The sequence below is a fragment of the Moschus berezovskii genome, chromosome 19 (genome assembly GCF_049115385.1).
Source record: "Moschus berezovskii isolate FMDL1 chromosome 19, NW_MosBer_1.0, whole genome shotgun sequence".
Classification (NCBI taxonomy): Eukaryota; Metazoa; Chordata; class Mammalia; order Artiodactyla; family Moschidae; genus Moschus; species Moschus berezovskii.
This window is the reverse complement of record NC_142478.1, coordinates 74,037,371-74,060,676: the sequence shown is the minus strand read 5'-3', so window position 1 is coordinate 74,060,676 and position 23,306 is coordinate 74,037,371. Positions and strand designations below refer to the sequence as shown.

The 23,306-nt window shown below is 59.5% G+C and overlaps 1 protein-coding gene, 1 long non-coding RNA gene and 1 pseudogene across 2 annotated transcripts; 1 reads left to right on the top strand and 2 right to left on the bottom strand.

The window, feature by feature from the left end:
• Positions 1–929: 929 nt before the first annotated feature.
• Positions 930–3,131, bottom strand: LOC148774930 (glutathione S-transferase theta-1-like; annotated as a pseudogene).
• Positions 3,132–17,247: 14,116 nt separating this feature from the next.
• On the bottom strand, positions 17,248–18,289 carry MIF (macrophage migration inhibitory factor). The gene is made up of 3 exons (XM_055404984.2): positions 18,084–18,289; positions 17,519–17,691; positions 17,248–17,436 (listed from the first exon to the last, which is right to left on the bottom strand). Exons 1-3 carry the CDS (start codon positions 18,189–18,191, stop codon positions 17,370–17,372), a joined length of 348 nt encoding a protein of 115 aa, XP_055260959.1. The 5' UTR covers positions 18,192–18,289; the 3' UTR covers positions 17,248–17,369.
• Positions 18,290–18,333: 44 nt separating this feature from the next.
• Positions 18,334–20,853, top strand: LOC148774929 (uncharacterized). Its single transcript, XR_016035381.1, has 2 exons — positions 18,334–18,416; positions 20,315–20,853. It is a non-coding gene; the product is annotated as an uncharacterized LOC148774929 (long non-coding RNA).
• The last annotated feature ends 2,453 nt before the right edge of the window (positions 20,854–23,306 follow it).

The window sequence follows — 23,306 nt, the reverse complement described above, 5'->3', positions numbered from 1 at the left end:
GAGGCTGAAGCACACGCCTGTGGGCCTCCTGGACGAGCTCGGGGCCCAGGGCAGCCTCCACACAGGCCTGCCATGCGGCAAGCCGGGGCTAGTCTCAGAAGAGGTTGCAGCCTATGGCAGCGGGCTGGGGAAACAGGGCAGCTGGGGCTTGGGCTCAGCCCGTGCCCAGAGCACCCCCGAGGGCAAGTGGGCAGGAGAACCTCACCTACATCAGCTCTGTGAATGCCATCAGATCCTCCAGGGAGACATGCCCGAGGCCAGGAAGGGCCTGGCTGCCAGGACCTCCTGATCGAGGTGCCCCAGAGTGGACGTCAGCTTCCCCAGCAGCTGCTCCACCTGTGCGGTGTCCATGGGCCACCCAGAGAAGTGGGGCTGGAGACACTGGGCCACAAGGAGAGGAGGCGCATGTCTCAGGGCCCTGGAAGCCTCCCAGCTCTTCTCCACCCCTCCCTCGGCAGCCACGTATCAGTGACACCCTCTGGGGCTTTGTGTTCAGAAGGATTCCAAGGTTTCATTCAGGCTCTGGAAAAAGCTAAGCATTTCACTCCATCTCTAGCAAGTTGGATACTGAAAGGCCACAAAGATGCTGGCAATACTCTTAAATGAATGCATCGGTATTTCCGAGACAGGTGACTGGGCGCACACTAAGGAGCTGCCTACAACCGCTAGTAAGACAGAAGAATAACACCGGGATAAGATCCAAAGGACATACAACGGTGATGGTGCTGCTCCGTGCGACAAGGACATAATGAAATGTCATGAACCAGTGACGTCTGCCTGGGAAGAAGACAAGATTCAGTCTCTCAGTCGTACCCGGCTCTTTGCGACCCCATGGACTGCAGCACAGCAGGCCTCCCTGTCCATCACCAACTCCCGGAGTTCACTCAAACTCATGTCCATTGAGTCGGTGATGCCATCCAACCATCTCATTCTCTGTCGTTCCCTTCTCCCACCTTCCATCTTTCCCAGCAACAGGGTCTTTTCCAATGAGTCAGTTCTTCCCATCAGGTGGCCAAAGAATTGGAGTTTCAGCTTCAGCATCAGTCCTTCCAATGAATATTCAGGACTGATTGCCTTTAGGATGGACTGGTTGGATCTCCTTGCAGTCCAAGGGACTCTCAAGAGTCTTCTCCAACCCCACAGTTCAAAAGCATCAGTTCTTTGGCACTCAGCTTTCTTTACAGTCCAACTCTCATATCGATCCATGACTACTGGAAAAACCATAGCTTTGACTAGACGGACCTTTGTTGGAAAAGTAATGTCTCTCCTTATTAATATGCTGTCTAGGTTGGTCATAAGTTTTCTTCCAAGGAGCAAGCGTCTTTTAAAATTTCACGGCTGCAGTCACCGTCTACAGTGACTTTGGAGCCCCAAAAAATAGCTCCTGCCCAAGCCTGCAGGATACGGCAGGGAGGCTCACCTTGCACAGGGAGATGTTGGTGGCGGGCTGCTGTATGGCTTTGTGCTGCCAGGCTAGGTACTCATCCACACAGGCGTGGGCCTGCAGTTCAGGCAGGTATCGGTGTGCCTCCGTCTGGTACTTGTGGCTCAGGTATAAAAGGATGGCCACACTGCGGGCAGGGGGTGTCAGAGATCTCCCTGCCATGACGGCTTCCCCTGTGGCTCAGCCGGTCAAGAATCTGCCTGAAGTGTAGGAGACGAGAGTTCAGTCCCTGGGTTGGGAAGATCCTCTGGAGGAGGGCATGGCAACCCACTCTAGTATTCTTGCCTACAGAATCCCATGGACAGAGGAGCCTGGTGAGCTATACTCCATGGGGTCGCAAAGAGTGGGACCAGACTGAAGTGACTTAGCATGCTTAGCACGCTCTGCCATGACTCCAGCCTGTTCTCCGCGTCAGAGCCCAGTTCTCTGGGTCAGGGGCCCTTCTCAGGCGGGTGAGGCAGACCAGCCACGCACACCCCATTCCCTTCCTGGGCCAGTTATGCCTGGTGGTCAGGGTCTGGGGGAGGGGCTCTGGGGGACCTTGACTCTTTCTTTTTTGGCCACATGGGGGAGTATCCTGTGGGATCCTAGTTACTTGACCGGGGATTGAACTCCTGCTGCTGCTGCTGCTAAGTCACTTCAGTCGTGTCCGACTCTGTGTGACCCCATAGATGGAAGCCCACCAGGCTCCCCCGTCCCTGGGATTCTCCAGGCAAGAACACTGGAGTGGGTTGCCATTTCCTTCTCCAATGTGTGAAAGTGGAAAGTGAAAAGTGAAGTCGCTCAGTCGTGTCCGACCCTTAGCGACCCCACGGACTGCAGCCTACCAGGCTCCTCCATCCATGGGATTTTCTAGGCAATAGTTTTCTAGGAACTCCAGCCCCCTACAATGGAAGTGGGGACCACCAGGAGAGTCCCCCACTCCTGAGCGCCCTTGGGCTCCAGGCACTTGGTGCTCAGTCTCCATCCTCCAACAAGCCCTGGGAGGTGGTTACCTTATTCCCCTGTCTTACAGAAGAGAAGGCTGGGGCCCAAGGCTCGGGACTTGCCAGCAGGCAAAGAGTGAGGACAGGGGACTGGCATTCAGAGCGCAGTGCAGCCCCAGGGCCGCCCATGCCCCTGTGACTCTGAAAGGCCATGTTGGGACATCTGGGGAGGGGCTCCCCTGGAGCCTGTCTTCCCTGGCTGCCTCCAGGCTGTGCAGGCCTAGGGGGTGGGCGTCACACCCTCGGCTCTGAAGCTCCCAGATTTAGCCCCAAAGCAGCCCCCTGGTCCAGGTCCCTGACCTCTGAGCTGGACCAGCTCAGAAGACGAAGGGGCTGCTGGAAAGATTTCCAGCTTTTTGTCTGCCTCCAAGCAACGATGAGCCCCAGACCCAGGGTGCCTTACCTCTCAGCCAGCAGGAAATCCCCATCCCTGAGGGCAGGCACCTGCCCCATGGGCTTCACCTTCAGGAATTCAGGGTTCAGGTGCCCCCCTGGGGGAGCAAGGAGCAGGAGAGTGCAGAGGAGGCTCAGCGCAGGGTCTGGCCCCCGGATGTTCCCTCCACGGAGCCACCTGGCCCTGCTTACCCCGCGGCGCCAGCTCAACAGGCCTCAGCTCGAAGAGGATGCCATTCTTCCTGGTGAAAATGTAGATGGCATGGCAGGGGGGCAAGTACAGGTTCTAGGAAGAGCTCAAGACCCATCCCTGTGCCTCCCTCCTGCCTGCTCTCCACTTGGGTCCGATCCATGCTTCTCCCGAAGGCTGCTCCCCTGCAACTGGCTGGGCTGCCAGTCAAGACACTGCATCTCCTGGCCTCTGCCCGGGTGAGGGGCTGGTCACTGGATTTTCTTTTTTTTTAAGGTTTTGATGTGGACCACTAGTAAAGCCTTTACTGAATCTATTACAGTATTGCTTGTGTCTCAAGGTTTAGTCTTTTGACCCAGAGGCATGTGGGATCTTAGCTCCCAGACCAGGGGACGAACCCACAGGCACTGAAAGGCAAAGTCTTCTCCACTGGACCACCCCCATCCCCTTCCCTGCCGTGGTCTGGTGGCCCCACCAACTTCCAGGCTCAGCCTGCTTGCAACGAGACTCTCATCCTGGTGCACACAGCACAGGACCAGAAGGAATTTCCTCTTTCTCCTTTTATTTCTTTCTCATGTGGGGAGCCCTGGAAGACAGCTTCCCCCACCCCCCGCCCTGCCCTACCCCACACCACATATAAGAAAATAACTCACTCCACTTAAGATAGAAATGTGGGCATTTCCCACATTTGCTGGTCCAATGGCTAAGACTCCGAACTTTCCCTGCAGGGAACACACGTTTGGTCTCTGGTCAGGGAACTAAGATCCCATATGCCCAAGGCGCAGCCAAAAAGAAGAAGAAAATAGAAATGTATGTAAGGGAAACTTGAGAAACTTGAAACTTGAAAGCGTGGCGTGGTTTCCTCTGTGCTGTTTCTGATGCTTAGCGGCCATTCCCTAAACGTTTGTATTTGGACTCACTATTGGTTGTAAGGAGCCCTTGACTATAAAACAGGGTGAAGGCTTCATGATGATTAAATACCATGCAGCGTGTCCTCTGGAGACCCTGCTAGGATTCAGCCACGGAATAAGAAGTTGTTCAGTCACTCAGTCGTGTCCGACTCTTTGCGACCTCATGGACCATGGCATGCCAGGCTACCCTGTCTTTCACCATCTCCACAAAAGACAGGAAGAGGCCACAGGAGAGGAAATGTAGGAAAAGCCCCAAAGTTTACTAAACTGGCCTGAGAATCTATCGGTAAGGGGGAAAAAGAAAAAAGAAAAGATGGAATAGAAAACTGGGCAAAAGACGTGAACTTTTTTCACATAGCGATTTCATCTCCTGCTTTTAAGAAAATAAAAGAAAAGTCAGTGTTGTTCTTGCATTTGCTGTTTTTCAAGTGTCTGACTCAAAATAAGTCAACATGCCAGAGCAGCATGTTTTGGGGTGGCTGTTCTGACCTTCTTCAATAATAAACACAAATCAAATGGCAAACACCAGATTCCTGAGTGTGGAGCTTGTGGTGGAAGCGCCCTGAGAGCTTCACTTAAGCCTGACCCATGTTGGGGATGCACAGGTATTTGTACCCTATTCTCTACAATAAAGCAGAGACATCACTTTGCCAACAAAGGTCCTCTAGTCAAAGCTATGGTTTTTATAGTGGTCATGTATGGATATGAGAGTTGGACTGTAAAGAAAGCTGAGCGCAGAAGAATTGATGCTTTTGAACTGTGGTCTTGGAGAAGATTCGAGTCCCTTGAACTGCAAGAAATTAAACCAGTCCATCCTAAAGGCAATCAGTCCTGAATATTCATTGGAAGGACTGATGCTGAAGCTGAAGCCCCAACACTTTGGCCACCTGATGAGAAGAGACGACTCATTTGAAAAGACTCTGATGCTGGGAGGGATTGGGGACAGGAGGAGACGGGGACGACAGAGGGTGAGATGGTTGGATGGCATCACCGACTTGATGGAGGTGAGTTTGGGTGAACTCCGCGAGTTGGTGATGGCCAGGGAGGCCTGGCGTGCTGTGATTCATGGGGTCTCAAAGAGTCAGACACGACTGAGCGGCTGAACAACAACATATTAACAAGAAGGTCATTGCAGAAACAAAAATGACGTCAGATCTCACTCTGCCCCTCGCGCAGGTGCAGCCGCGAGAGGCGTTCCGGAACCGCCAGGCTCCGGGGCGCCTTAGGCCCTGCCGCGCGGAGTACGCCGGGAACTGCCAGCTTCGCCCCGCCCCTCAGCACCGCCCCGCGCGGAGCATGCCGGGAGTGGGCCGGCCCACCGCCCCTAGGGCCGCTCGGCGCGCGGAGCTTGCCGGGAGAACGGGATGTGGGTGGGTTGCCCTGGCAACGCGCGGCGGGGCGCGCGCTAAACCGTTGCGGCCGCGGGAGCCGCGCGGCCGCTGCGCGCGGGGCTCTCGAGGGCGGCGGGTGGTTCCGTTGCTGCCCGGCTGCGGCCGAGCCTGGAAGGAGAGGGCAGGGAAAGCCGCGCGGGAGCGGGGCGCGGAAGCGTTAGAGAGGGGTCCGGGGCGAAGGGAGGGAGTGCAACATCGCAGGCCGCGTGGAGTGAGGGGAGGCGGAAGGGGAGCCGGGCTCGGAAGGCGCGGCGGGCCGAGCTGGGGCAGGGACAGCGGGCCGGGCCTCCCGCAAGCAGCCACGCCGCTGAGCAAGCTGGCGGAGGCCCGCTCTCGCCGCGCCGGGCCAGAGACGCCGCGCGGACGGTGGCAGACCGCACCCAGTGTTGGACGGAGAATTCGTTTACGCGCCCCAGAGGAGGGGCGGGATGGCCAGGGACACCTGAGCCTAGAGCGCGGTGTGGCGCAGGGAGGGCCCTCACGGACAGCTTGCACGTGGCCTCCGAGTGTGACCACACAGCCCTTCGGGGCGCCTAGAGATCTAACCACCTTGACTTCCCTCTGCCTGGGAGACTTCTACCTTTGGGTTAAGGAGGGGAAAGAGGAAGGGACAAGATGGAATTGCAAGGAAGGGATACCAATGGGAGGAGAAGGGGGAGAGCACCATGAAGTCCACCCTGGTGAGAACTAGCCACTGATTTTAAGAGAAGTCCATGTCCTGACACCCCAGTCCCATTTTGCAGCTTCTGAGTGAGGTGGACCGAGTTAAGACTAGGGGCTCTGGACAAGAAGCCTTTTTGTCAATAGGAGACTTCACATGGGACCCCACCCACCCACCATCTTGTTGATGCTTTATTCATCCTTTGCCCGGGGACCTTGAGGTCCCAGCTCATTTCCTTCAGGCAGGACCTTGGTGGTCTTCTGACAGAACCTGCTGTGACCTTAGGTGAATGGCCCCTGTGGGCGAAGTGGGGAACACACGTCACCGCTGGTGACTCCAGGGAACATCACAGATTATTGAGTTCCCCAAAGTTTTCTGAGGCCGCCTTGTCATCTGTAAAACAATGGCAGCTCTCCCCTCTCCAGAGGTGGTTATATAGAGACCTAGTGAGACCCTGCAAGTGCTTTTAGAGGGTGTGGGCCCTCTAATGCAAGCACGAGTTACTTGAAAGGCCAGTCCATGTGGCTTGTGGAGCCACTGGGGGAAGGAAGGGGCTGGAGCCCACTGTCCCCACTGGCTAGCCGGGCCAGGTCAGCTTGATGTGTGGGCCCTCATGTATCCCCATTCCCCCTGGCCCTACTCTGGGTCCAGAGACCTGGATTGAAATCCTGGACCTGTCACTTACTAGCTGAGTGATCTTGGGCAAGACATTTTAGCTTTCCTGCTTAAGTAGGACAAAGCTGGCCTGTGAATGAAACTATAGAAGCCAAGGCATTTCTGGTTCCAGAAGGAGGCTGCTGTGGTTGGGGAGGGGCCCTGGCTGGGAATCTGTTAGAGACAGTTACTTTGTCACCAAATGGAATGGCCTTGGGACAAAGCCTGGCAGCGGTCTTTACCTCACCCTGCCTGTCATGCTGTCTTTTTCAGCCCTGTCACCTCCCTCAGCCATAACGCTGGTCTTGTCCTCAGTTTCCTCGTGTGTTGATGTGGGGGTGATGATTCCTGCAGAAACCAGTAAGCTTGGGATAAGGAGGCTCTCCGGTCACGTTACAGTTGACATGCATTAGGCGGGGATATTCAGTCCTGAAGAGCAGCAGGTACCCCAGCACGAGAACAGAGCCCTGAACAGGGCCCATGGGTAACCAGTAAGAGTCCCACCCGTGAACACCAGGGAACGTTGAGTCTTGAGTGAAGAGTTGGTTGGAAAAGGAAGCTGAACAGGAAAACTGGGTCATTGTCAACACATTAAAAATGATAACCTTTAAATAAATAAATGTGTATAAAGCAATTATCTAGATTGAGAAGTTAACATTTTAAAAATGAGGACCACAGACATCACAAACTCAAGCAAAATACCCTGACGTTTTTCTTAACTGCCAGATACACCTTCTCCTTTCAAATACTCCCTCTTCCCCCTATGTTTTTTGACGGCAGACTCTTTGATTCACCTTTCATTTTGACCATGATTTCGTTTCCTGCAGGGCACAGGGGATTCCCCTACCTCTCCTTTGGCAGTAAGCGTGTCCCTGGAAGCCACTTATGCACCAAAGCAGCAGACACACAGGAGTGACTTGAAAGCATGTGGGCATATCCCACTCCACCCATATATTAGTGATCCACCGCCTTTACCTCTCCTGTGGCCACACCCCAAATGCCCATGACTTCTCCCATGGGGAATGTGTAACAGAGGGAAGGCTCTGAGCTATGGTAGCTGCTGGTGGGGGCAGAGTTCTAGGGAAGGGGGTGGGCACCTGTGAGCACTGCCAAGCCACCGGTTCACTCTAGTTTTGCATCTTTCCTTTGGTGGGGTCTCACCAGCTCCTCCTCTGGCCCCCTCCACCGCTGTCCTCCAGCACACACAGCAGGGAGGTTCCTGGGTTTGTGGGCGCCCCCCACCAAAGCCCTCCTCTGGACGGGGGAGGGTCCTTGGCCCTGAGCAGAGTTCTCCTGGGGGCCCTCCCCGCCCTGTCCACGCGCAGCCTTGGTCAAGCTGATCCTGCGCAGCAGGCCACTTCCTGAGAAACAGAAGGGCGGGTGGAGCCGTTCAGGCCCAAGGCTAGCTGCTCTTGACCCGTCTGTCCACTGCCAGGCTGCGGGGGGTGCAGGAGGGGAAGTGTGGGAGAAAACTGGGAAGGAAAGCAAGTGGGCTTTGGCTGCAGTGGGGGGAGAGTGGTGGGGTGAGAATAGGTGCCGGGCCTCTCACTGACTTGCTGTGTGACACAGGGGAGGCCGCCTACATTACCTCTCTGGGCCTCAGTTTCCCCTTGAAAGTAAGGCCGCTACTCCCTCCCTCGCAGGGTTGTTGTGAGGATAACAGAAGGTAGTGTCGGGGGAAATTGCTTGGGAAATTGGGAAAGGACACTCACGCTGTGGAGCCTCTGGTTAAGGGGGACGGGAGCCCCGGAGGCCCCAGACACAGGCCCTGGGGGCCTTGCCTGGGAGGGGAAGCCACTCGGGCCTTTACTCAAAGCTGACCCTGCCTTAGGCGGAACAGCGGCCGTGCTGCACACCAGAGCCCTGGCCCGGGGCTGGGGGGAGGGTGCGGCACCCCAGGCTGCGGGAAAAGCCTGGAAAACACAGGGACTGCTGTAGTGGCAATAGTCCCCAGGGCTGCAGAGGCTGGGGGCCCGACAGTCGGCACAGCGGTGATCGGGCAGCCTTGGGGCCCGGCCGGGCTGTGAGGAGCAGGGGCCAACTCCACGGGGGCTGCGGGGCGGGGCTGGTGGGTCCTGGTGGGGTGGGCGCAGGGCCGGCTTGCTGCCCACCCCCCCGGCCCATTGATGGTTTCCCTGCACTGGTGCCTGGCGCTGCCCCTCTGATCCCACCCCGCTCCCTGTCATCTCAGATCTGAACACACACACTGCCTCTGTCGGTGTGCGCAGAGAGACCCCTTTCAGAAGCCAAACAAGCTGACTTGAAGTGATAGTTTGGGGTTCATCTCCAGCAGAGAACATGGGGGATGACAGGTTGAGGGGGCCACAGGGGTAAGAGGGGTGGTGCAGCGTGGAGGAGGAGGGAGCCAGGGGTGGGGGCACGGCGAGGAGGGCGGGTCAGCAGCGGGCCCAGGGTGCTGGCTGGAGACCCTCACCTGCCAGGCAGTTTGCTCCGCTTCACCCCCAACCGGGAGCAAGAAGGGCCGCGGGCACCTGCGCAGCAGGGCGGGCCAGGCCCCCGGAGAGGCTGAGGGAGCCGGGTGGAAGCTGCCCACTTTGTCCTCCCGAGTTCATTGGTCAGCGATGCGGCTGCTGCTCTCCGAGCAGAGTGGAGGGCCGGACGCGGCGGGAGGGCAGCGGCCACCGGGCGCCTCAGCTGTTTCCCAGGGGTGGGAGCAGGCCCCAAATCTACTCATCCCCCTTTGGGGGCCGTGTGGTTTACAGAGCCTCCCTTGTCAGCCACCTCACGATGGGCCGGAACCCACATCAGTGAACTCTCATGACACCTTGGACCCCAGACCTGGAACTCTCTCCCTCCCCTTTCCCATCCTGAATTAGGTCCAACCTCACAGTCCAAATTTGGCTCAGAGGTTCTGCAAGGAGATAAAACGACAGAGATGCTCTCATTAAAGGGTCAGCCTAGAAATAGACCCTCCCTCTGTCCTAAATTTCCTAGGGTGAAATGCAAATCAAAAAATTAAATTCCTTTGCCCTTTTAGGTTAAAGTTCAAAGAAAGAAAAACAGAAATCTAAGGTCAGGGAGATTAAAGCCCAAAGCCTTTCCCAGGGAGCCTGGAGGCCGCCGTGTGCTCTTTGTCCAGGGACTGTGCCACCCAGCCACCTGCAGGGCTCCCGGGACCTTCTCCACATCTCGGCATGGTCCCACCCTGTCACGTGTGCCCCACCCGCCACTGGCCATCCTGTCCTCGTGTTCCTTTGAGGACACCCCGCTTTCTCCTTTTTCCGCTGCTCCTGTTTTGAGCGTGAGACCGGGGCGGGCTTTTGAAACCACCCTGTCCCCCGCCGGCTCCCGAGCGCCCCTCTGCTTGCTGTGCCAGCCTCTGGTGGGCAGTGACCTCCTGAGCTGTTTTTCTGTCTCAGCCCCTTCTCTGCCGGTGATGTTGCCGTGAGTTCACAACCCCACACCTCCCACTGGCGGGCTGACTGGGCTCCCAGCTCCAGGGGCCAGACCTCACCTGGAAATGTTCTAGAAGGTGTAGGCGGGCCCTCCATGGCCCCTCTTCTGATGGCAAACTTGGCGGGCCAGCACTCCCTGTTAACTGACCCTTGAGAACCCCACCCCCACCCAGAAGGCAGAAGCTCTCTGGAGCCCCGGCGAGGCCTCCGACGGCTCACAAACCCACCTACCCATGAGGAGCCTGCTGCGTGGCCGGTGGAGCGCCCCCCTATCAAAGACCTCACAGCCTGGGCGTCAGCTAAGACACCACCAAGGTGTGGCCTGCATCTGGCCCCCGAGGCCCCTGGAGCCCATCCCCACAGCCTCAGACCTCACCTGGGCTCCTGTGTGGGGTCCACTGGGGTACGCTCAAAGCTTGATGCCAGTGTGCAAGATGGTGGGCTCGAGGGGCCAGGCCAGACCACTGCTTTCTCCCAATTCCATTTTGGGGGGCTTCGGCCATAGTGTGGGGGTCCCGGCACATGCCACAAGGCGGGCTGAACACACAGAGCCCAGAGGGTCACGCCAGCAGGTGGGGGGGCAGTGGGATAGGTGCACCCCACGGGGACCACGCCCCCCTCCGCAGGCCGGCGGTGACTGGATGCTCAGGGAGGCCAGGGCTGGGCTTGGGAGGAGGCAGCCGGGGGCAGCCCTCATCGGGCAAGGCCTCCGAGGGGTGGGGGCCGGGGCCACACGCGTGGCACGTGGTGGCCTTCCCTGCCGTGTGTGTGCGGGCGTGGTCCCTGACGCCAGCCAGTGTCGCAAACACACGGAAGAACGCACAGCACGGGGGCAAGGCGGCGCAGACGCTGTGACAAGAGTGAAAGGCGGCAGCGGCAGCGCCACAGCCCCGCGGCCCCTGCCCTGGGAGGGGAAGCCTGGTCCGGCCTTGCTCGGGGTCTGAGCGCCGCGCCGGGGCACTGAGCTAGCTGGTTGCGGCTCGCTGGCTGGAGACTGTAAGCGCCCGAAAGGTGGCGCGTGTCCCCGCGGCTCGCTCAGGGCGCTGCCCGGCCTACGTGCTGGGTGCCAGGAACGTGCCGCGCTTTATTTATCCATTCCCTTCTCGATGGCCGTTGGGTGATCTCCAGGTTTCTGTGGGGTCGACAGCTGGGCGGGGAGCTGCAGGGGTGTCATTACCGCCGGCGTGACGGGTAGGAGTGGCAGCTTGTGGTGCCTTAACTGCCTCCCCCTCCTCTTTAGGCCGAACATCTTTCCCATTGGATATTCCGTTTGTGAAGAGGCTTATAAAGTCCTTTGCTAGTTTTTTATTGGTTTGTCTGTCACCAGTGTGTAGCAGGGTGTGTTGTTCTAATACCTGAGCGTGAGCCTCTCACCGCGCACGTCTCTTGACTCACCGTGGTTCCTTACTAATGATAAGATCAGACGTGTCCGTCTTTTCTTGGTCATCTGCGCTTTCTGCGCCTCACTGAGCAAGTCATGAAGGTGATACGTTCTTCTGTGATCTTTGTGTCTTTAATTCACTTTTTTGTGTGTGTGGCTGTGCAATAGAGATTGGTTTGCCCTTTGTCCCCATGTGGTGGCTGGAGGCCCTGGCGGCTCGCTGACCCGGGCTTCCTGCACACGGATTTTGTTCCCCTCTGCCTGATCCTGCATTGGGCCCACACGTGTGTGCAGATGTCTGCCCTGCACTGATTCACTTCGCCTCACTTATGGCGCTTGATAAGAAATCTTGACATCGAAGCAGATCTTCCGCCTTGAAAATGCTTTGGCTCCTCCTGACCCTTTGGATTCTCATAAACGTTAGAATTTGGTGATCGAATCTCACCCCAAGTCTGTGGGAATTTCTGCTGGGACTGTGTGGAATCGTGGGGCAGACGGGGGAAGTAAAGACATTATGGGGCCCTTCGGTGACCCCCTGGGTGTTAGTTTTCTCTGTGGAGTTCAGCGCATCTCGGCTTCTTTCCCTGCTCCGAGCGATGAGCTCAGCAACCGTGGCTTGTCTCCCTGCTCTCCGCCTCTCACCTTACCTTCTCTGCACGTTTGAAGTCATGCTCGGTGTGCCATCTGTGAAGTCACAGCCTGTTCTGGACAGTGTTTCTCACTGTCCTCAGCGTTCTTTATTTTGCTTGTCTGGTGACCACGGGTTGCTGGCGGAACAGGACAAGGGCTGTGGCTGCCCTTCGTGTCCTTCTTTACCCTCCACGATCGCCAGGCCCCTTACCCTTGTCTACGCGTGGGGCGTAGGTAGAAGGTGCACTTGCCTGTCGGCTTGTCGCTGTGTTCTGACTGGCAGCCAGCACTCAGCCAGAAATCAGCCCTTCACGGAAGGCTTTCTTTTTGGAAACTCCCCTCCAGAAGCCTCCTGAGCACTCAGCTCTCGTGATGCTTTGCTGTTGGTGGGGAAGAGGCCTGGGCTCTTTGCTGCCGTCATCCCATGCACTGCCTGGATCTGGGTGCTTCCCGGGGGGTAGGGCTGCCTGGGCAGACCCGCCCCAAACGCTGGCGCTGGCGGGCAGGGCCACTTGTGTTCTTCTCTGAAGCCATGCACCTTCCTGGAGGGGGTCTGGTACCTGCCCCTTCCCCTCAGACCCACTTCTGGAGTGGAAGATGGGGCTCACTAGAACTTTATAGGCTTGACACCCAAAGGGTCTTTTCACTTCTCCCTGAACAAGGACAATATGGGCTTATTTTAGAATCAAGAAAAGTATCCTCCAAATTATCAGAGAGCAAAAGAGCAGAGGCTCGCTCCCTGAAGCTGGACTTTCTCCTGGGGAAACGCTGGCAGACCCAGACAGAGTCCACCTGGCAGTCCTGTTGCCACATTGCCTACTAGGGATCGAACCCTCACGCCCCCCCGCCCGTGCTGGAAGTGCAGAGTCTTAACCACTGGACCACCAGGGAAGACCCCGTCATTGCTTTTTTGACCAGCCAGGTCTACTTTCAGGAAAGCCACAGTGAAATTCATACCACCTTTGAGGTTCATGAGTTAAAGTAACAGTTCAGGCGGGCATTGCCCTGCCATCCCCCACTGAGCTGAGGGTGGCAGGAAGAAGCTCTTTCGGGAGGAGTTGCCGCCACCAGACGCCCTAACTTGCAAGCTAAGTTGATAGTTGTGGATTTTGGGGAGCCACCTCTCCACTGCTGGCAGCATCACTGTGGCCCAAGAGGGCTTCGTCTCCGCAGTGCTCAGGCTGGCCGAGGTCCGTGCCCAAGCTGGAACATTTGCAACTCGCAGCAGAGTTAGCTTCTCTGATACACAAAGAGCTTGAACACAACAAACCAGCCGTGGGAGGACAGGCTGGAGGATTGGACTTGCTTTCCTGAAAAGGTACCAGGAATGGCCGTTCATGTCCACCTCATAGGGAGAGAAAACCTTTCCCCACAGGTGGGGAGGCCCCGGGCTCCAGACGCCCCCTCCAGGAGGAACATCTGGTTACTGCATCGATTTTGAACTACTTACCCTGCTAGGGACCTATCCTCTAAACACACCTCCACTCGCGTGAACACCAACAGCATGGAGCTGAGGGCGGAGGGATGGACCAAAGCCAGACCTTCCTGACTGGGGCTGCTTAAGTAACTGAGCTAGACTCAAAAAAAAAAAAGCAAAGTCAAACTAGCGTTAGAATAGGCTACCATTTGTGGGGACAAAAGTTGGGGAAGGGGTGTTATGTGTGTGTAAAAATGCCTCTGGGGGTGTCTGTGGAGGGGGTGGCCACAGGGAGCTTTCTCTTAGGGGATCTTTGGAGTACGCTGAATTTGAGCCCCAGACATATGTCCCCTATTAAAACGAGAGCAGAATTAGGCAAGAAATGCGGTCACGGGGTCACGCTCTGAAACTTCCCATTTGTAGCTTTGGGATTCGGAGCCCTGTCTGGGGGTGGACCCACGAGAGTACCCCACTGTCCCCGGATGGCAGCCGAGGCTCCAGGAGCGAGGGGACACAGCCAGCTTCTGAACACTGGCCTTTTTTCCCCTCTTACGTGGGCTTCAAACACAGAAAGGGAGATGCACGCACTTGACCAGGAGGGTAAATCCGGGGGAAACGGCTGACGGGTCCTTACTGTGCACCCCCACCCTTCCAGCTCATTCTGTAATTCTTGCTGTGAGGCCTGCAGGGCTGGAAGCTGGCTTTGCTCAACTGGAAAGAAGGGCTGAGTGGCAGGAGAGCTTCACCAAACGCCATCTTGGGGGCCAGCACCTGGTGTGGAGTGGGGCAAAGCGTCAAGGGGGGCTCAATGGCCCAGAAACATTGGTATTGTCCTGAGCTCTGGGGTCCGCAGAGCCCTCCAGATAATAGTAAGACCTGAGTGCAGGAGCAGACCCTGCTGGCGCCTTCAGCATCCCTGGCAATCTGCAGTGCCCATACTGCTGAGGCTGACGGGGACGGCTCTGTGGTTTAGGGAATACAGAGGAGAGACGTTTCATTTCATCAGTGGGGAAAATCGAGGCCCAGAAGGGGAGCCACAGGCACTTGACTCCAGAGCCCCTTGGGTCAGGCTCCCAGGGGAAGCAGGCCTTGAGGCAGGGGTCTCAGGCTGGAGGAGAGGGCAGTGGGACAAGCCTGGAGGGGACAAGGGAGGCCTGGGGGGACCTAGGCTGCTAGGCTGTCCAGAGTGGACAAGCCCCGAGTGGCCACCGGGCTGCTGGCCCCAAAAATCACGGAGCTCGGTGCAGCTGCCCAGAAGCTGCTGGGGACACAGGACCAGGAGAAGCGGTGTTCAGGGCCTAGGCTGATGCAGAGGGCCTTCCTTGGCGTCGGGGCCTCAGGGGGTGCATCCTAGAAGGCGCTGTGCAGGGCTCCTGGGGGCGAGGAGGGGGGAGCTTTCAGCACACAAGGAACGGGGGCGCCAGGCTGCAAATTGGGGCTGAGGGTGGCCGGTCCCCTGGAGGCCGGGGGTCTTCACTGGCAGACGACCGGTAGCACCGGAGCGATGGGGGAGAGCGGGTGGCAGCCAGCTCCCCACCCCGTCTGTCCCACCCCTGCGTGAAGTATTCCTTGGAAATGAGTTTCTGCTGCCGGTTCCAAGGCTGCTGGCACCCCCGTGGGCAGGGCAGCTGCTGGCTCCGAGGGCAGAGATGGGCTGTCCGGGGCCGTGCAGCCTGTGCTTTGGAGGAAATGGAGCTCACGGGTGAGGCGGGGAGTGAGGTAAAAGAGACAGGGGATGGCCTGAGTGGGGTGCAGCAGGAACAGTGGTTAGCTCTGGAGAACCCGGGAGTGCAGTGGGCGTGGCTGAGAATGTGGGTCCCTGACCCACAGACGCCCCGTTTTTCCTTGGATTCCAAGGAGCCTTTGCCGTGCAACAGTGCAGCTGACCAGAGCCTCCAGCGGCGAGCCACACTCCACTCCCCCAAGGCCCTCCACCCTTCCCGAGACAGCGGGCACCCAGCCTGGGCACTCAGACACCTGCAGCTGGGGAGACCCCTATGGCTCCCATGGGGGCCACAGTGAGAGTCCTAGCTGGGGCAGCTGGGGGGTTGGGGGGCGGCGGGGACATGAGATGGGACCCTGGGAGGAGGCAGCCGAGTCAAGATGCCCCAGAGACCACAATCAGGTCCTCAGCTGTGAAATGAGGAAACTGGACGAGATGCTGAGACCCAGACCCCTACTCTCCCTATCACGAGCGCTAGGCCAGGCTGGCGGAAGCCTGCTACACCACCGGAGTTCACACCCAAGAGGGGGCCGCTGAGCCCACCCCAGCCTGGAGACCCTGAGACTCCTGCTGCCTCTCTGGGGGCAGAATGAGACTGAGGGGAGCTTGAGGACCTCTGTGGGGGGAGGAACGGCCCCCCCAAACAGGCCGCACCCCCCAGACTCCTCCTCTCTAAGGTCATGACTGTCCCCCATCCTGGAGGTTAAACTTTCCATAGACAGAAAGCAGACTTGGGGCTGAGGGGTGGAGTGCTCCCCCCACCCCCAGCTACTGCCTGGACTGAAGGAGCAGCCCTCAGGCGTGTCCAGGGGAGCAAGCCGGCCCTGGCAGGCTGCCCCGGTGGAAAGTGCCAGTGAACCAGGTTGTTTGACTCGTCCTCAACTACTGGCCTGGACTAGGCACCTGGAGCTTCCTGCCCCTGCCTGCGAGGAGCCACATGGGCCGGGCCCCTGGCAGCCGCCCAAGAAAGGCCTGGGGTGGCCACAGGCATAAAGGGGCCCTTGTCACTGCCTGTGGCTCAAAGGCAGGCCTACTCCTCACTCCCAGCACCAGAGGCCTGCCCAGGCAGTAAAACCCTTTCCCCCAGTATCTCAGCTTCCAAAACCAAATTCACTTCAATTCCATGGAATTTTAAGTCACCTCTCTCTGGGTGTTCTTGTCTGTCTTAGGGGCTGAGGTTCAGGGCCAGCATGAGTCCATAGGGGAGGCTGCAGAACCTGTGCTGATGAGGCAGGGGGAGGCCGTTTCTGTGCCCACAGCTGAGTGACTTCACCTTTTGTCATTTGGAAGGAGCTGCCATCAGGCAGGGCCCAAAGGCAACTGGCCTGGCCAGAAGGGAGCGAGCCCCTGCACTTGGAGAAGGGATTCTACCTAGGCCAGGAGACCCCAGGTACACTGGACCCGGACCCTGGTGTTCTGTCCCCTCAGCGCCGAGACCTTCCTGTCCTACAGGGGCTAACAGCAGCCTGGAGGCCCTGACAGCTGCTGTACCCTGAGAGCTGAATGGCACCCAAACCATGAGTTTGTTCTGGCAGGAAACTGTTGTGCCCCAGGGAACCGGGGTTGACTGGGCGGCATCATCAGGAACTCCACCTTCTGGGCACCTCCTCCACCATCGCACCGGAAAACGGTTCCCAAGTTCCAGAACAGGGGGATTTCCCAAATCACAACACTGAGGCGGGCAGCGGCATGGGGCAGTGACCCCCGAGGGAGTCCAGGTTTCTCTCTCCTCCCCCTCCCCGCCCCTCCAGCTCTACTGGGATTCTGACCCCACCCCCAGTTCCCCCGCCAGCCCCGAACCACGTGGTGGGTGGGGCTCTGCGGGAGGTCGGGGTGGGGAGAGTGGACGGAGGGTTCCTGATCTGAGTTGGATTCCCAGTTCTGGGTGCAGGCAGGATGCCAACCAAGTGTGGGCCCTCTACTAGGGGCTGAGGTGTGGAGAGGCTAGGCTGCAGACTCCGGGGATACCCGTCCCGGCCTCGGTTCCACATTCACGGGCCCCGCCCTGCACCGATTCCTCCGCAAGCCAAGCAGAGCCAGCCGAAGCAGCCCGCGTCTCCACACCTTTTATTTCTCCTTCCGGGGAGGTGGGGTCGGTGCGGGCGGGGCGGGGCGGGGCGGGAAGCTCTTGCGCGCCAGGGCTGCCGGGCCATGGAACCCGTAGCGCGGTCCTCAGGCGAAGGTGGAGCCGTTCCAGCCCACGTTGGCCGCGTTCATGTCGCAGAAGTTGATGTAGATCCTGCGAGAGAGGAAGCGGGGCTGAGCCGGCCGTGCGGGGGCCGCCGAGGCCGCGCGCCCCCAGCCCACCGGCGCCCACGCACCTGTCCGGGCTAATGCGCAGGCGCTCGGTCAGCAAGCCGCACAGCAGCTTGCTGTAGGAGCGGTTCTGCGCGCCGCCGATCTTGCCGATGCTGTGCAGGCTGCAGAGCGCGCAGGGCTCGCTGGAGCCCCCGAAGGTCATGAGCTGGTCTGGGACCACGTGCACCGCGATGTACTGCGGGGGAGGGGCCGCTGTCAGCCGGCTCGCGCGCCCCCGCCGCTCCCGGCCCGGAGCCCCATCCCGGGGCCGCCCGCCCCCGCGGCCCGGAGCCCCATCCCGGGGCCGCGCTCCCCGCCCGGCCCGGAGCCCCATCCCGAGGCCGCCCGCCCTCCCCGGCCCGGAGCCCCACCCCGAGGCCGCCCGACCCCCCGGCCCGGAGCCCCATCCCGGGGCCGCCCGACCCCCCGGCCCGGAGCCCCACCCCGAGGCCGCCCGACCCCCCGGCCCGGAGCCCCATCCCGGGGCCGCAATCCCCGCCCGGCCGGGAGCCCCATCCCGGGGCCGCGCTCCCCCGGCCCGGAGCCCCATCCCGGGGCCGCGCTCCCCGCCCGGCCCTCCCTGCAGACCTGAGCCGGCTTGCCCGTGGCCTGCGCCAGCTGCTGCGTGAGCTCGGAGAGGAGCCCGTCCGGCACGGAGGCGCGGGGCACGTTGGTGTTCACCACGAACATCGGCATGATGGCGAGGGACGGCGGGGACCGGCACGCAGGACCTGACCGACGCGCGCGCGAGGCAGCCCGGGAACCTGAGCTACGTGACCGCCGCCGGGAGCCCCGCCCCGCCCCGACGTCGCCCCGCCCCGCCCCGACGTGGCCGCGCCTCGCGTGACGTCACCGCCTCCGGACCTGCGCGCCCTGTCCAAGCCGTTCTCCGCTGGGCGGCCGGAAGTCGGACGGTCCCTGGTTTGTCAGTCCTTTCCCTCAGTCACAGTGAAGTCTGTGTGCTGGGACAGATGACCCCTGGCCCTCCAGGAGGTCGCAGGCGGAGTCCCAGTTCATTCTACGGAGTCCCTGTGTGTCCGTGGTCTCCAGGGCCACAGTCTTGCGGGCATGCCTGTGTGTGTGTGTGTGTGTGCGAGTGTGTGTATGCGTGTGCGTTTGCGTGGTGGGGAGCGGTGGTCATTGCTGCGTGTGGGCAGCGCTTGCCGCAGCGCGTCGCCGTCCAGGGGCCTTCCTGCACCCAGCTCTTGTGGTGGGTGAGATTGCCCGGAGGTGCCCAGGGGAGGGGCCGGGAGCACACGGAGCCCAGAGGCAGTCCCCAAAGCTTCAGTCCACCGAGCTACATCTCTGCAGCGCTGAAAATATCAGCTCCTCAGGAAAGCCCACCCCATCAGGTCCTCTGGGGGTGCGGTCTCTCAGAGCCCTGGGGGGGGGAAGTCTCTCTGCCACTGTTGGTCAGCTCAGGGCACACCTCATAGGTGCCAGGCATATGAGAGACGTGGACTAAATACTGGCTGAATGAATGAACTTAGCCCTGGACAGGGCAGGAAGAGGGCAGGGCCAGGGCTGAGCCTGTAGGCCCTGCTGTCCCTGAGCAGAAGGGCTGCCCAACTCCCACTCTGAGATCCTGGTCACGGGGCTGTGCTGGGAAGCAGAGCTCTTATCGGGCACTTGAGGCGGCATGCTGGTTGGGCCAAGTCTCAGATCTCTCCAGAGAGGTCCTGCCCTTGGTCTCTGGCAGGTATGGTCTGGTTAAGGGGGACCCTGCACATGCTGGCCTAGACATTGGCCCCCATGCCTGTGGGACCAGTCTTACTCAGGCAGGAGGCCCCGTGGCCCAGCTGGGCAGATGCTCTGTAAAATGCAGGCTCCAGGCCCCTTCCGTCCCTGCTCTCACCCCGGCAGGCCTCCTGTGCCCAGGGCTCTGTTAAGCACGGTTGCTCTCCACACCTGTCTCCAGCTCCGAGGCTCCCCCAAGCCCCAGCAGGCAAGCCCGCACAGCCTGTTCCCTATGTCCAAATCCAGGTGCTTGCCTTTCGCTCACCCCTGATCACCTGCCAGTGAAATGGACCTTCCTCCACTGTGCTTGGGTCCTCACCCCTCCCGCCCACCCCGCCTAGGCTCAGTGCGCTGCCTGGGGCAGCGGATCCATACGGTCATGTGACTTGCCCAGTGATACATGAAGAGAAGTGACCCAAGTGACTCCAAGCAGAAGATTCAGGAGCCAGCACCTGCTTGGCAGTTCTCTGATAGTGGAAGTGGGTGACATGGTGAAGCCCCCACCCCCGGCAGAGACACCTGCGCCGATGATTGGTCGGTGAGCCCCTGTGACCCTCGGGCTGTTACTGTGGCACCGGGAGACTTCCCTGGCCAGCACCGCCTCTGTTCAGCCCTGACCTTCCCAGGGGTGTCAGTGCTTTTTCTGGAGAAGGGCAGCAGAGGAGGGGCAGTCTCCCAGTCCCACTTCTTCCTAGTGTGGGCGCCTGGCTCACCTCTCTGAGCCTGTTTCCCCACGAGTAATTCGGGCACAGCGCTAGAGCTCCCTTTACAGAGGGCCATGGTAGGGATCGTGTAGACTAACCTCTGGTGATGGTCCCTTCCGATCCTCGGGGCAGTGCTGTCACAGCGCCCTGGGTGGCCTGGTCCCCACCCGGAGTCTCGCACTGCCCTCCTTGGTTCTCTGAATCTTGCCTGCTGCCCTCCAATGCCGTGCTCCTGGCCCCTGGCTTGGGCCTTGCTTTTGGAACGCTGCTGGCCTGCTGCTGCTCGTCTGCCTCGGGCTCTGTTCCTCGGGAAAGTCTGCTCCTTCAAGCCCGTCACCCTGTTTCTATCTGTGAGTTACCGTATTTTTTCCTTCCTAGGCTCCATGCAGTGGGGCACTGCCTCTTTTGGGCCACTGAGTGGCCCATGACTTCTGGGCCACATGACTTCTGGCACATGACTCAGTAGCAGGCAGAGGGCCTCCAAAGACGACCTGGCCCTGATCTCTGGAAGCTGTGAATGTGTTACATTGTGTGGCAAAAGGGCCTTCGCAGATGTAATTAGGGTTACAGACTTTACAGTAGGGAGATCACCGTGGATTATCTGGGTGGGGCCGACATAATCACGTGAGCCCTTAAAAGCAGAGAATTTTCTCCAGCTCAAGTCGCAGATGAGACAGAAGGGGCAGTCAGAAAGCCTCAAAGCAGAAGGATTCATAAGTGCTGTTACTGGCTTTGAAGACGAAGGGGCCTCAGTCATCCGGAACTGAATTCTGCCAGCATTCTGAATTACCTCAGAAATGGGCTCCTCCCTAGTTGATCCTGAGATGCCTTGACTTGCTTGAAGTGGAAGACCAGTCACTTTGTACTCAATGGATGACTTGCAGAAACTGTGAGATAATAAACGTGTGTTGTTTCAAGCTGCTCAGTTTGTGGTAATTTGTTCTAGGAGCAATAGAACAGCATCACCCCTGCGTCCCCAGGGGCTCTGTAATTAGCCACCGAACAATAACTGGCCCTGCGCACCAGGAGGCCTTGGACCCCCCACCATCCTCTCCCTCCTCACCGACAGCATCCCGGTTCTGTTTGCTTAGAACCTTCCCCACCAGAGCCACTGGCAACTGGGCGCAGTCCCCACCCCCCACCCCTGGGCAGCTGTGTCCACGTGATGTGCAGACTCCTCAGGGAGCAGCTGCCTGCAGATGGTGCCGCCTCCCCACGCCCTTCCTCCTACCCTGCTTGGAACCTGAACCGGACTGCCTGATGGTCAATCAGATGGGACCACCAGGGGCCATGCCCCACGGGTGAGGGCTGCAGGCAGAGACCAGGAGGGGAGGAAGCCTCAGGATATGGGAAACAGCTGTGGGGAACCCAGTATGCCCAGAGGGCTGGCAGCTGGGCCCAGATCTGAACATCTCTGAGGGCAGGCCCTGAGTCACCCAGGCTGAGGGGTGCCCAGGGAGGGCTTTGCTGTCCTCTTGGCCATTAGTCCCTGTCCGTGGACGGTCCACTGACCAGCGGCTCCCAGGGCCCCTTCACCAGCCTCCTTCCCTGGTGGCCCTCCCCCAGCACTCAGGGTTCCTCTCTCGCGGAAGGATCCAGCTGGCGCAGCGCCCTCGGCAAGCCTGTGTGCTCTTGTGTGCTGAGTGCAGTGAAAGGTGCGGCAAAGACGAGCCACGTCAGCCCCTCCCCTCTAGTCTCAGCAGAAGGAGACGTGGGGGCCACCATCCCAGCTGGAGGGGCAGGACTTTAAGAAGGGTGTCCGCCAGGAGACCACCACGCTGCCAAAGCAGGGCCAAAGCTGGGTGGGGCCCTAGCAGGCCTGGCCAGGTCTCCCTGCAGGACGGGACACGGTTCAGAGCGGGTTATCTGGGCTGAACCTTGTGAACAAACTCTGAGTCTCAGCTGGAAAACGTCAATGTAGGGGAATTCGTCTCCCGCAGACGGGGGTGAAGCTGAGAGCCGGAGGGACAGGCACCAGGCTCCTGCATGCAGGAGGCGCTCAGCAGAAGCCCCCCGCTTGCTGCATTGTCATCAAGTGTCCTGAGCAGCAAATGGACCAAGGGGCCTGGCCCTGATGGGGGCCTTGGGTATCCCTCCCTGGTGGCCCGGTCCCTTCCCCACCCCCGCCCCGCCCCCATCCCACCAAAGCCAAGGCCAGGCCGTGTCCCGTCCACCTCCCCTGGCACAGCCTCTCCTATCTGCGGGGTCCCATCCCTGTCTCCTTGCCCGCTGGGGGCGTTCCCTGGGCAACAAGGACTCCGAACGCCCACACATTCACAGCCAGCTTAGCTGGGTGGATGGCAAGCAGGACACGGCCCAAAGGCTGGGCCTGGGCTGGGCGCACCTCTGCAGTGTGACCAATGCAGTCCCAGACCCGAGACACAGCCGGACGCCTGCCCTGCTCCCAGCCCGCACACCTTGGGGTCGCAAGGTCAGAGTGCCCCCTGGAGCCTAAGGAGGATCCGGCGAGGCCGGTCAGCAGAGGCAAAGCTGGGGCGGATGGATGGCAGAGAGAAGCTGGGAGACCCCACACAGGGCTCCTGGAGTGCTGACTCCTGCCTTCCAGAACGCACTGTGGTGACTGGACCCAGAGGCCCTCTTTCCCATCCTCCAACAGGCCTGCCTCCAAGGGAACCCCAGCTGGGCCTGTCCGCAGGAAGCCAGCCCCAGGTGACTCCTCCACGAGACCTCCCCTGAGCCCGGCTCAGAGAGTTCTCATTCCCTGAAGAGCCCATTGGCTGCCGCTTCTGCTGACCTGGCGGCCACTGCTTCCTGTGGAAGCCAACAAAGTCTTCATGACACAAGAGTGGCCAGTTGGCTTTCGTGCCCAGGTGCCAAGGTAATCCAACAGGGAAAATGGTCTTTTCAGTAAACGATGCCGGCACCACTGCACATCCTTTACCAGTAAATGAGTAATGGAGTTCCCCAGTGGCCCACTGGTTGGGACCCGGCCCTTTTCACTGCCAGGGGCCCGGGGTTCAACCCCTGTTTGGAGAACTGAGATCTTGCAAGCTGTGGGGCGCAGCTAAAAACATTGGTGGATGCTAGGAGAAAATCTAGACGACTATGAACAACTTGATTTTTTAAAATTGACCAAACAGGGGCTTCCCTGGTGGCTCATTGGTAAAAAAAAAAAAATTCTGTCAATACAGGAGACACGGGTTTGGTCCCTGGTCCAGGAAGATCCCACATGCTGCTGAGCAACTAAGCCCGTGAGCCACAACTACTGAGCCCGTGCTCCAGGGCGGGGAACCACAGCTGCTGAGCCCACGCACTGCAACCGCCGCAGGCTGCTCGCCCTGGAGCCCGAGCCCCACAGCAAGAGAAGCCGCTGTGAGGAGAAGCCCGTGCACCACCGCTCGGGAAAACC